At 40.7% G+C, this 14,293-nt stretch overlaps 1 protein-coding gene across 3 annotated transcripts in view; it reads left to right on the plus strand.

Annotated features, from left to right (window-relative positions):
• The window catches only part of INO80D (INO80 complex subunit D), a 33,266-nt gene extending 19,178 nt beyond the window's left edge, over positions 1-14,088 (plus strand). For all 3 annotated transcript variants that reach the window (XM_072121086.1, XM_072121085.1, XM_072121087.1), the window contains exons 8-11: positions 983-1,116; positions 1,505-1,722; positions 3,044-3,201; positions 4,302-14,088. In XM_072121086.1, the coding sequence (XP_071977187.1) occupies positions 983-1,116; positions 1,505-1,722; positions 3,044-3,201; positions 4,302-5,470 (1,679 nt within the window). In that variant the 3' untranslated portion in view covers positions 5,471-14,088. The remainder of the gene's footprint in view (positions 1-982; positions 1,117-1,504; positions 1,723-3,043; positions 3,202-4,301) is intronic.
• The last annotated feature ends 205 nt before the right edge of the window (positions 14,089-14,293 follow it).

Consider the following 14,293-nt stretch of genomic DNA (forward strand, 5'->3'; position numbering starts at 1 on the left):
TGTTTGTTTTAATTCTCACCACTAAGCCAAATAATATACACTGGATAATGCAGTGCTGATGGGAGATGAATCCCTCACCAGATACTGCAGCAGTCTTCCATTGTCCTCCCCATCCCTCTACTGGCATTGGCAGCTCCTCTTCCTCCTCCCTCTCCTCTCTCCATAGACTGTGTGCTAGAGCCGTACCCTGTGTGTGAATTCTCAAGGATGGAATCGGTCCTAGAGGTGAACCTATTTTCGTGCATTCTATGGCACCGGTGCAAAATCTATAAAATTGCATGTAACACCTTGTGGCTTCATTTTCGCCATGGTGAAGAGGTATCTGAGGTTCTCAACACCTTCCTTCGCTTTAGATTTACTGATTTGCCAAATAGTGTTTTCCACCATAAATGTATAGTCTCTGTGGTACTGAATTCTTACTCTCTCCCATGTGGTCATGTCCACATATACGACCCCTTATATAATAGTGCACTTTATCAACTGCAGTGGGTGGAATATATGTCATCTGTAGGATATGTACCAAGGAGTCTATGAATTGAGCAGTAGCCATGAGAGACTGATCCCCACTGACTCGGATATGAATGGTGTTGGCCATAGAGAAAAGTTATGACCATTAAACAAACAAGAGATGGTCCAGAGTTTTTACTCCTTTTGGACACAAATGGAGGTATTATTTGGAGATGATTCCTATGTCTCAAAAGGGTTGTACAATATCTGGACATGAATCCTTGGTATAGGTTATTGATATCAGAAATGTGTCGGCCCAGCGTCCGATACCCCCACATACATTAGTGTTTCTATAAATGCAGCCCTCTCGCTCTGTCACTTGATAAAGTGTGACGGATGTGACAAACCACTGGTGTTCTTGACCTTTCTATCCATCGTCCTTCTAATATCTATTATATATAAAAAAAATATGGGGATTATTCTAATCATTTTTGGTTCCCAGGTAACTTACTACTTTTCCTTAATATTCGAGCAGATATCTTATCAAACACCTCTCAGCAGCTTTTTACCAGCTGCACAGCTAAATTTGCAGATGGACAGCAGTGCTCTATCCCAGTTTTCGACGTTACTCATCAAACGCCTCTATGTGAAGAACATGCCAAGAAAATGGTAAGTGGAGGCATGCACCTCCTGTATCTAGGCATTTATAAATGGCATGGGGGGTGTTTTTTGGCTGTTTTGGTGTAGGTCATTATCCTATAGTAGCAACATGTATGTATATATGTTCACACATGGAAGAAAAACTGCAGGTTCTATGTCCAGGTTTCAGATCAACTTTGAATTGTGAATTTTCCTCCTGAAATGTTGATTTTAAAGTCACAGTATGCCCTTCAATGTAACAGTAGTCATGTTGGCTGTAAGGCCCAGGATATCATGGTATATATGTGGTTAATTGGAGATGTGTAAATCTGAACTGAGTACCTCGGGGAATATAGTCCATTACTTTTTGTAAGGATCTAATCATCGGCTTAACAATTGTCTTTTGCACCAATTTCAGGATAATTTCCTGCGCGGGGACAATTCACGCAAAGTTCAGCACCAGCAGCAGAGGAAACCCAGGAAAAAGACCAAGCCTCCTGCACTTACCAAAAAACATAAGAAAAAGCGAAGGCGGGGACCCAGAAGGCCTCAAAAACCCATTCCACCTGCAGTGCCCCAAGGCAACCTCTGTATGCCCAGCAGCCTATCACTGCCCGTGGTGGTCACTAGTATAAGGTCAGTATGGGGACTTTATTAAAGGATTGGTAGTGGAAAATCACTTTTCTTATTGCCATTATTATATGATTTGTTTATACTCGTGAATTAGACTAGGATACATTTATAGATCAATTTAATGGATTTAGAGGTATGACGTGTGTATGTATAAAGGGGTACAACGGTGACTTCATGACAGGTCCTGTCTGCAATCTGTGTAAGTGTTGTTAAATTTTAAGCTTGGACATCCCTTTAAATGAAACATACCAACAAATTCAAGTGTGATAAACAAGGGACACTTACTCATAGGTCCAGGAACTGTGACTGGTAATCTACATATATTTATTATCCATGGCCTTCCTTCTAAATTATGCTAATGAGCCCGAGGGTCACCTTTTCTTTCTCTGGCTTCACAGGATGCTACACTGTGCAGCAGCACTTCCCCCTCCCACTGTGTGAGATTATATCAGGCAGAAGAAGGGTGGAGTGATGAGGGAGATAGGGAGACAGTGTAACAACCTGTAAAGCTACAGCACAGAAGAGCTCTGGTAACTTAACTCTTAACTCTTCTGGCTCATTAGCATAGTTTAGGAGTTGATTTTAGAAGGAAGGAGGTCCTAGGTAACAAATATAAGCAGGTTACCTCAGTCAGTGCCTGGATCTATGAGTAAGTGCCTCTGCCATAATATACTTTATTTTCATGGTAGATTACCTTTAAAGGGTTGTATGGGGAAAAGTTTAGGCCCCAATAACTAAACAATAACCAAAACTAGTTTTTAATAAGATTCCAAGACCAGGACTGGAAGCACTTACTTCTTGGGAAAACTGCATATTCCAGGTCCATCATAAAATGTGCCGTAGTTTCTTTACCCTTCCCCATGTCTCAGACCGGTCACCTATGAGCAGCTCACTTTAAGAGCAAAGATCTATTATTGTCTATATAATGAAAAGTTGTACAATTTTTTGCAGTGTACTTTCTGTATTGATTCCTCACTGTTTTCTAGATCTCTGCTTGCTGTCCTTCTATAGGAAGCTTCATTGTTTACTTCCAGTAGATGGAATTCTGTCCCTGGTCATGTGATATCACACAGGTGCAGGGCTCGTTATCACACAGCTCTGATTACTCTCTGTGATACTGATGAGCAGTTCACCTGTGTGACATCACACAATCAGGGACCTAAATAAGGACAGCAAGCGGAGATCTAGGAAACCATGAGGAATTGATACAGAAAGTATATTGGAAAATGTTTTAATTTTTCATGAACAGTAATTTTTCTTTGCTGAAAAGAGAACACCCCTTTTAAGATCTACAATGTGTATTTTCTTGTATGTGTATATATAGGAGTCCATCCACACCAGACCTGAGCACAGAAGAGCTACCTGATGACATCACTAGTGAGATTACAGACATTCCTCATGATTTGGAGCTGAATCAGGAAGACTTTTCTGACGTTCTCCCACGTTTGCCTGATGATCTGCAAGACTTTGATTTTTTTGAAGGTATTGTGTTGTAATAATTTTGTACTACTGACTTTTGTAGCATTTTCACAAGCCATGGGACTATTCATAACCAATAGGACTATTCCCACAAACATTGCCCTCTACAGGGGCTACATCCAGAGGCTCATATGTGGGTGTATATTTTTTGACAACCATATATGGCAGTGATGGCGAACCTTTCAGAGCCCGAGTGCCCAAACTTCAACCAAAAGCCACTTATTTATTGCAAAGTGCCAGCACAGCAATTTAAGCAATAATGTATTTCTCCTTGTTCTTTGACAACTTTCAATCATTCAGCCTCCTAAGGACACCAACGCAGTAGAAAGGAGGAGGGCAAATTCATCTATCATTGTAGGAAGATTCTATAGGAAGATTCTATAGGAAGATTCTTTGAGTCTTGTCTGCTGAACTTCATGCTAGGGCGATGGCCCGGGTGCCCACAGAGAGTGCTCCGAGTGCCGCCTCTGGCACCAGTGCCATAGGTTCGCCACCACTGATATATGGGATATTGGTCACATTGGGGCACATTACTAAGAATGTAGGAAACTGCACTAAAAGCGCTCTGCTCGTGTATAATGTTCGGTGCGCCAGATTCATTAAGAACGCGCACCAGAATTCTTGAATTGACAACATAGGTTGTGCGACAGACTTTGCATGTTAAATGTGGCGCACAGTCCGACTGAGCACCGGAACGTCCCCTAATTTGTGTTGCAGCTGCACCACAAAACAGTTGCGTTTGACACATTTGTGGTGCAGACACTTCTTAAATATCTGTGCAAGCAGTTTCCACTAGAAAGAACGTGCAAAGTCCATCAGAAAACTGGCGCAAAGCCCTTAGTAAATGTGCCCCCGTGTTCTATATTTTTCTGCGGTCGACTACTGTTTAGCATTATTTTTCTAAAGGGGTAATAATCCTCCATGGTATATTTGTTATTTATACCTTAATGAAGATGAGGTGGCTCCTACATGATAACACAGTGATCCATCAGTTTTGATATTGAGGATCAAATCTTAAATGGGTCAGGTAGATCCTTCTTGCTTAAGTCAATGTTTGTGTCATGTAGAATGTGATTCAATACCAATTTATTTTTTCTTTAAAGGTAAGAATGGAGAGCTTCTCCCTACCACGGAGGAGGCAGAGGAATTGGAGCGGGCCCTTCAAGCTGTTACATCTCTGGAATGTCTGAGTTCCATTGCGGTGCTGGCCCAAGCTGATAGTGTTAGTAGCCATGACCTCTCAGACCGTGGCCTAACATCATTCTCTTCAGGTGCTGGAAGCTCAGAAATCCAGCAATTGACCAGGGAAGATCACACAGATCTGGGGGAGCTACTCAATGGGCGAATGGTCCATGAAAACTTTACAAGTCTGGAATTGGATGAAAACCTCCTTGACCGTGCTGCTTTATCTAGCTCATCTGCACCTCTGAGTGGGCATGTTCAGAGGCAGTTTTCATCTTCTGCCAATGTTGGCCTTACTTCTACCACTCTAATAAGCCACAGCTCTCTTGAAGAGAGGCCTTTCACGGGTTCATACCATGGACTACAAGAAAGCAGCCATGCATCCCAAAGGCCTCTCCCAGGAGAGATCTTGAGCAAAGGAGAAGATGGAATCGCCTCCCAACAGCAATATAGCAGTGACCATTCACATTCATCCCCCCATGGAAGCCATTATGACAGTGAGAATGTGCCATCACCATATAGTGACCAAACGACATCCCCACATGCCGCCTCCTTCTCTGGTGAGGGCTTAACCTTAACCTTTTCTTCAGAGGTGCCCATTATCGCTCAGCACTTGCTCACCACCCAGCTGGATGTACCTCTAAGTGGGGTGGTTAATCCCCGAACTCACTGGGGCAACCTTCCTGTGAACCTTAGTGATCCATCAACATTTAGCACCTTCATCAATTCCGATGGGCACCTGCTCTCCACATCTTTGTCCACCCCTCAAGCTGCCTCTCATTCAGAGGTTACCCATCCTACTTTCTCCACTGTGACCCCTAATAGCTCCAACATGCTTCCGGGGTTACCGCAGACAAGTTTCAGCGGTCTAAGCCCCCCTTCTACAGAACTCATGGATTCCACGTCGCCCAAACAGCAGCTCCCTCAGTTTATAGCAGCGTTTGGTCATCAGTTATCTGCTCACAGTGGCATCCCCAAAGACCTGCAACCCAGCCATAGCTCAATTGCGCCTCCTGCAGGATTTGCTGTTACAGGTGCCACGGCTACTAATACCAACAACTCCACCTCTTCTTTCACAAATCCTAATTGATCTCTTTCCTTGTTGAATAGGCTGGACGGGAGGGACTGCCGTTTTCTGCTTCTTGCTCGTACCACATTTTCCTTGCGATGTTCCTCTGTCATCTTGAAGGAGGCTTGTGCTGACCACAATGTCCTCTTTGTGCTGTAATAGCACTGGTGCTCCTTTCTTGTTTGTCTGCTATATTGTTTTTATTCCCTGAGGAGTGAGATTGGGTTCCTATAAAATGGTTTGATGCCATGATAAATGCCTCAGCCTTTTCAAGCTGATATCCATAGATATCCTTTTAGAGTTATGGCCAGGAACTGGAGGAGGCTGCTAGAATAAGCCACTAAGAAGCATCTGTGTCACAATCTCTGCTTTTATGCAGTATGAACCCAATTTCCTTTTCTTAAATGAAGCTATTATGATCTTGGTTCCTTTGTGTGTGAGTGTGGGTATAATGTATGTCATTTGTTAAAATCTAGAGAAGACTTGCAGATTTGGGCTGCATCAGCATGAAACTTTGCTTCTGGTATAGCTCCTTTCCATCTTCATTTAATGTGTGGACCATGATGTGGAGTACAAGTGTAGTGGATGAATAGGGCATATATAAAGTGTAATGGTTGCCAAGGGCTGGCTTTTATGTACCAGTTGGTTCCGTTAACATAAACCAAAACCTGGGAAAATAATATTGAGGCCACCGATTCCGTTGATGATAAACTCTAATGATTAAACTTTTTTCAGGTGGAATCCCTGCATGGGGTATTTTGGGGAGGGAGGGGGATGCAGCTGCAGATAGATAGTACCTATGGTTGAATATATTGGTTGTCAAATGTTAGATTGGTAGATGTGATGAAGCCTATTCTCCTGTAGGTTGCAGACGTTGGTGGTTGCTGTTTGTTGGTCTTGCTTGTTGAAGAACCAGTTCTCCTGTTTAATTTTTAATGTGATTTATGAATAAATTGAGATCCCCATTTTTTAATGAAATCTGGTTTATGTTAATCTATTGAAAATAAATGAAAACCAGTGTGCTTTTAAAGGTGAGGTAGAGCAAAATCCTTGTGGTTCAGATGAAAAAGCAGCCGCAACTACTTATTTCTTCCAATGCTTTCCTGGTCCCTCTCATTTCACAGGAAGGTCCACTTGGGCTCCACTGCTTGAGGGGCAGGTCATCCCTATCATGCCAGGTAGAAGAAGTAGGAGGTCTGGAAACTATTCTTTGTAACCCATTCTGAGAACCATGTCAAAAATAATTTCCTGCAACCCAATTTAATCTAATGGCAGATTCCGGAATCTTTCAACAGTTATTCTGGAATCTAGATGTCCTAACAATGCACTTACTCTGGATGCACAGACTGATTCTTTGTAATAGTTGGGCTAGTAAAGTATTGGTGTACACGGTGGTGTAAGTGACCCCATATGAAGTTTGCACTACATGATATGGAGAAATATGACAAATAATTATCTAGAAGACTAGTTTTCTATAGAGCGGTTGTGAAAGGCTTAGACTGAATAAGTCTTTAGTATTGGATTCCGTTACGCTTCTCTGTGGCCGCTTCCAATTATTGAATTATGTTGAAAAGACGCATGCTCGGGAATGTTCACATCAGGGGTATTTGTTATGTATAGTTCCGCGACTGTTCCATGCACATGAATAAGGTTTTACAAGTTAGTTAAAGTATATTCAGATGGACAGAAGGGAGTCCTGAAACAAATCTGTCATGTGTGAACTGTGTCCTCCGTGCCCAGCTGCTCATAACCTTCTTTGTAAAGAAATGATCTTATAGATGCATCCGATTGATCAAGGCATACAGTGTATGTTCATGTTCCATCACCACATGACATGGTGTATAGAAATTGAATTTGCATTGAAAACCAAGAAGTTTATTAGCTTCACCCTCTGCATCTAAATGTCATTGGGAAACAAACCAAGATCTATAAAGATGCTGGCCAAGAATTTACCATTCCCAAGGCAGGAAAGCCGTGAATGCAGCCCCTCTACATTATATCTACTGTACAAGATGGGTAATACAAGCAATTTCCAAGGTGATTGGAAGAAATAAAAGTGAGGATGATGTTCTCTGGTATGCACCTTTATTTCCATTACACCATATCCTCTAGGACAGTCAAAGTTCTTAGTCTAGTTATAACGTGTATCTACAGCAGAGTGGATGATAGTTTCCAGATAGAGGCCTTCTCTATCTGATATATCTTCTGACTCTCCCATAGGGAGATAGATAACTGATAACAAACATATTGATGCAATGTTGGCTGTTAGAGTCCAACAAATGGCCCTTTAAATTATGACAATTTCTACTGAAAAGCAATAGAATAGAATGAACTGTCTGCACTGGATTCACAAAACCTCCCCATAGATCATTGGAAACTATACTTAAAGAAATCTTGGTCCCTACCCCACCCCCAGAATACATAGACATTTGCCCTGCAATGGGTGATTGCAATGAGAAATGATAAATTAGAATGAAACTTAAAGAAGACCTGTCACCAGAATTTTACTACCCTGGCTAACAATGCCTGCTGATAAAGGGTCACAAGGCCTCCCCATATCACCTAAAATTAGCTGCCAGTGGGGCCCTGTACCATAATTGTTAGTTTTTATGATATGCAAATTAGCTCTCCTGACTCATGTCTGCTGGCTTTGACTCTTCTCTCTCCTGGGCTGCCAGTAAACCACACTCATTCTGACAGCTTTGCCTTGTGTTGCATTTGTCATGTGACCAGAGTGACATCATCTCAGTTCCTCTAGCCTTCTCACATTAGCAAACTGTACCTGTACTGTATACATGTGATCACATGAAATCACAGCAGCCTCCATAGAGGATGGAGAGGAGTAGAAGTCCATGGAGGCTGCTGTGATTTCATGTCATCAGAAACATACATCAGGTACAGTTTGTAAAGGGTACAAGACTTTTGTTGACATCACCCTGGTCACATGACACGAACTGCTGAATAATGAGGCATAAGGCATGGGGAGGAGTACATGGGAGGGGCCGTCTGAGCCAGACACGCCCCCTCCGATTCCAAGTAATATAAGCTAAAATTGCTTTATGGGGATGTGAAGGAAACTATTTTTTTAGCTAAAAGAAGGGTTTCAGTCCGTCAATAGGGCCCTATAGGAACATGTCACTAGCTGTATGTGTTCCCTTTAATGTATCTCTCTAGTCCAAGTAGGTCAGTCGTAGGTCTTGCCTGGAAAACCCATTTAAGTGAAGCATAGATATAAAAATAAAAGGGGGTTTCTCATTTAATGTCAGTAAAAACATTGTATGTACATCTTTTGAGGCAGAAAACTAAGAGAAAATGGTAGAGTATTTTAAACCTAAAATGCTAAAAATGCATCCCGGAGTATCATCATTTGTTGTTGTAATGGGATGGTTTGGTCTCACACCTCAGCGATTTCTGTTACATCAATGTTTGGCTACATACGTAAAATAACCACTCTGCTAGTGACTGCTGTGGCCTGTGATTGGCTGAGAACTTTTTTTTGTGAGACCAGGAAATTGAGGGGAGTAGGGGCTTTTATTTACATTTCAAAATTTATTGGCTACCACTTAATTGGCTACCCACCTAATATAACATATACCTGGCGGCAACTTTTGGACATAGGTTTATGGGAATATGTGCAATTTCTTTAAGGCATCTTTCTACAGCAGAATAAATGATGGTCTAGTCTCTTGTAGGGGCTAGCTCTCATGGCAGGAAAATCCGTGCCAAAATCTCCTCCAGGAACAGTGTCTTCTTAATGCCGGTGACCCATGATTGAGTTTCGTTGACAGACTTGCCCTGTGCATGCGCTGGATTTACCAGACTGGACCAAGAGCTGCTGCACTGATCTCAACGTCTCAGAGATACCAGCATTTGTCAGAATGAACTCCCATGTGGGCAGCTGACCTTACTGTACATGCAGCACATATATATATCTCTATCTATCTATCTTTGCACAGAAAGGAAAACTGAGTTGGGGGTCAGTGCATACATATAGAATAGAAAGGTATCCGGGGAAAGTAAACTAATAATAAATAATTCCTATAGCGCACTCAGATTACATAGCAATGGGGCTCACAATCTAATCGACCTACCAGTATGTTTTGGAGTGTGGGAGGGAACTGGAGGAAACCCACGCAAACACGAGTTTATGCCCCTTTTTGGTGCTTCATTTGACAAGGGGATGTGGCATAGTAAATTGAGAGCCACCATAATAAATTGGGCACATTTTTGGACTAATTATATTGTTGTGTAATAGTACAAGGTATTCAAAACTCCCACTTTTCATACAACTTATAGGAAGAGAGAGAAAGTGGAGGATTAGGTTGGTAGAGTATACGCTATAGGTAATATCCTCTTCTTCTTGTAGCTGGTACCATAATTGTATTACTAGAAGATCTGAGACTCCTTGATATGTGGCTACACGGGCACATATAGAATTCTAGGTAGGTAGCAGTTGGATGTGCTGTAAGTGCACCTGCGGCTGCTCCGCTTTGGGCACCTCACCCTCAGCATTGCAAATCTTCAGTAGAGGAAATGGTAGACTTAAGATTTTGCGATAAATATATTTGTATATACATTTTTATTGAAGGAATTGAAATAGTGTAGAATGTGCTGCCTGATAACTGTACAAAGACGTACAATTTCATGGGAGACGTAATAACACAATAATTAAGAATTATTATTATTTTATCCTCCTATATTGACACACATATAAACCTCATCAAATGAGGAGAAGGTTGCAGTGTAGGGCTCTGGTCACACATGTCATGATTTCTTTATGTAACACCACATCATCCTACAATGAATACATATGGACAGGTCCAGCCAGAAGTGGTGACTGCAGCATTACTTATCCATCATGTGTTACCACATCTACAACTGATGCACTAAAGACATTTATAGTTGTTTTATGTTTGAGCGTTATGAATTTGTTTTTCTTTTTAATGCACTTATTGAAGGTAATGGGAATGAAGTTTCTTATGTTACCCCCACATGATAGTTTGTATGGCCATCTACAGGATTAATTTAACAATTACAACAAAGAGAAAAAAATATGTCACCACCAGGTCATTTCTATCTGCCTTTTTATATATTTTAACTTTTTTTTTTTGAAGAGTCCATAAAAATATATAAGCTGTCTCTATGGTTGGTTTTCCAGTCTGCGTAGGGTAATCAATGACCAATGGCTGAACTAGTTTGATGGCAAATCTGCATTCTAAACCTCAAACGCACGTGGCCATTGGCTACCAAGGTTTTCGGCACTGTGCTAGTTGTAGCTCGGAGGCCTTCCCCCCCAAAGCATATGGTGGACCGAAACACTTCTTTATTATGCGTCTAACGTCACATTAGTGCTACAAATCCTTCTATTATAAGACGTCCTATAAAGAGCTGGGGAATTTTCCAACATATTGTCTATTAATGGCCAAAGTCTTGTCCATTTCCTGATCCCTCTACATCTTCCAAGGGTGTTAAAGGTCCAACTGTTGTTCCCCAGTAGCTGCCGTAGGATTTAGTATGTCTCAGGGATTCCCTTGGCGGAAAACAAGGGCAGTTACAATGTTAGCAAGAATCCTTTAAGTCCTTTTATTCAGAATTGTATGAGTGTGTCCATAGCGTGTCTGTGTTTTTATCCGTGCTCTTTTTCAGGTTACCCTATGTAAGCAAAGCTTCCTATATTCCCCTCCCTCCCCCCCCGAGCTTTAATGTTTTATTTAAGGATATCCCCTGTATGTTCCCGTCTTGAGCTTTCTGATAACCTAAATTAGATTTTAAGAGAAAAGTTATATTAATTTATGCTAACATTGCCTCGTAAATTATACATTTTATACTAAAGCTGTATTGAGTGTACTGAATTATGTTGCATACGTGTATTTGATAGCTATATGACAAATATCTATATACAAGCTTTTTTTATTTTCCGAGAGATGCGACAGAATTTTACACTGGAATTACGGGATCCCGTGTCCAAGGTGTAAACGTGCTCCTTGCTACCTTGCAGATCTGCTCTGGAAATCTGTACCTATCGCAACGTATGGATGGATATTCAGCCGGGTAAAATGGCTCATTATTATGGGGCTTGTATCAGTTTTTAGCACATCTGTAAGGGTTTTGCCGGGTTTCTATATGGAAGGATGCAATTTCTTGATGTGATATAGAAGCTTTGTAAGAATGTGTTGTATTTAAGTGGAAATTAAGATATAAAGAGAAATATTTAAAAAAAAATCACCTTTTTTATTTTCTTTTTACAAAAACCCAAATTATACAAATGGAATCCTTTTTAAATTGTGTATGTGTTATGTTGGAAACTAGACTCTGTGTATGTAGGTAGTGGGTGTGCTAATAACGTATGTGTGTGTGTGACTTCTGACCTCTACTTTATAGGCTATTTTCTGAGCACTGTTTTGAATAGATGTGCCAAATCCTGAATTATCCCACATTTTCACGGCAGTGTTCTCTCTTTAGCACTTCCTAATCTGAAGAGAGGGGCGGGCATTTAATAAAACTGGTGCATAGGTGACTGCATATAAAAGTGCCTTAATCTGTAGCATCGGCTTAGGTTTTTACTGCCTTCATTTACAATCTATAAAGTAATGGTTGCTATAGGTTACAGCAACAGTTGCATTGAGGCCTCGTGCACATGGCGTATTACCTCCAAGTACTATACTTGGAGACTGTAGACTTCTGTTGGGCTCTGTTGTACCTCTCCATGCCTCTGATTTTTACCTTGTGTATCCAACAGGAGAAAACCTCTTTCAGACTCCACCAGACCGTAAATTGATGATATATATATATATATATATATATATATATATATATATATATATATTACTTTGCCCTAGTAGCTTCGTGTCCATGATATACCGCCATGACGCACTATAGTGAATCACTCTGTGCGTCTCCGTGCCAGCCCTGTGAGAATGATGCCTAATGATTCTTCTCATAACTCTGCGAGCTTCATATTTCAATGTGCATCCAAAACCATAACAAAGATGTTTTGGTTGGGGTGTTGGCCCATCTCCTCTGAGAACTCATAGCAGGGCAGACAACATTGTACAGTACTTGACTAACTACCACCTGCTGTGTAAGTGGCATCTAAAGAAATATGGGGGTTGTCCAACACGTTCTACCATGTTGAACAAAGCCATTTCAATGTCCTCCTTCTATTTTTATATTATGCAAATCCACGGAGATCAACACACGGGATAAAGTGGCGGCACTGCTAGGTCTCTTTATGTGAAATAACTGCATGGTAGCAAGGATACCACGACAAATTGATGTTTTATGTCGCACTTGTCTGCTGCAGTAAATGTGTTCACTATTCAGTTTCCAGATGTAGCCTATCGCACACCATTCTGCAATGTGGTTGGTGTATGTTAGGCTTTTATGCTGAAACTTGTTTTTCTCCTTCTTCAGAAATAAACTCATGTATATTGATGGCTAAGTGAGAGGATTATATTTACTTAAAGGGAATCTGTCAACGTAAGCCACCACCAGTATGTTGTCAAGTAGCTTAATCCTTCCATATTTCTTTCATGACCCAGTAAAATGGCATCCTCCCAGAAAAAAGCTCTCTCCACGTCGACATGCCCCCTTTGTTGTGATCAACATCATGCACCAGACTTCAGTAGAGCCGGTTAGTGATGTCCCTCTGTACAAGACCAAGACTTGCAGCGGAGAGGGAATTCTACAGCTGGGGGAGCTTGACTTCAGTGCTAAACTCTCCACCTCCATGACTTTATATCACCTATTAAAATCTCACTTCAAAGTTGATTTCCTAGATGATACCACCTCACTGGACCATAAAAGATACATGACCTGGACGTGGTTAAGCTTTTCGACAACATTATGGTAACGGTCTGTCAGGTGAGTTTCTGCAGACAGGTTCCCTTTCACCCATTCACTGCTAGTGTCCAAATTTCTTTGTATTTTTCTACAACACAATCCATTACCAAAACTTGTGATAAAGAAAAAAATACATGAACAAAAAAACTCATGATAAAGTTTCTTTCCAGGCCCCACTCCTTACACAGACTCTTCTTATGGACACACATCTTGTTTGATCCTTGTATTGACTAGGGCCCTGTGGCATAGCGCCATTATGTGTCTTGATACATAAGCGGCATCTTGGAGAGTTCTATTAGGAAAAATGAAAATTGTAAATTTATTTTAAAGCTTATTGCGCTTTATACCGACTCTTATTGGACAAAGTCTTTTTTCCATGCAAACAGTGAATTGGTTAATGTAAATTGTGTCCTCTCCTGTTGTGCACCTGCCTGCAGAACACTGTTTGAAAAGGAAGTGTGAAATATTCTTCCTATAGTTTGCTTCGTAATGCAAGTTACTTACCATTTCACAACCATTTTGGCAGTGAATGTACCATCTTGCCATTTTAAATACCCCCCTCCCTCACAAAAAAAGCTGAAATTTTTTGTTTTGTTATATGGTCTTTGTTTAGTTGTTTAAGGGTTTTTGTATACAGAAGTTTACATTTTTATGTATATTTTCTTGTGTAAGAAAAAAGGAAAATGGGTAAAAAGATACAATCCCCAATGTAATATGTGTATAAAAATGTGTATTATCTGTATATAGTGTGACAAATGATTCTTTTCTTTCTTTTTGGATGTATTAATAAATCTTGCTGTGAAGTTAATTGCTTTTGACTTGTTTTCACTTTATATTGGTTCTCGCTGAAAATATAATTCTTATAATTCTTTACATTCTTGTTTATTTACAGAAAAATTTTAGTCCATTTAGATTTTAGTCCATATCCAGCTGTTAGTTACAACCTTGGAGCCAAAACAGTAGATTGTAGCCAGTCCATGAATTGTGGTTTGTGCAGTGGCC

This window comes from Engystomops pustulosus, chromosome 8, assembly GCF_040894005.1.
Source record: "Engystomops pustulosus chromosome 8, aEngPut4.maternal, whole genome shotgun sequence".
Taxonomy (NCBI): domain Eukaryota; kingdom Metazoa; phylum Chordata; class Amphibia; order Anura; family Leptodactylidae; genus Engystomops; species Engystomops pustulosus.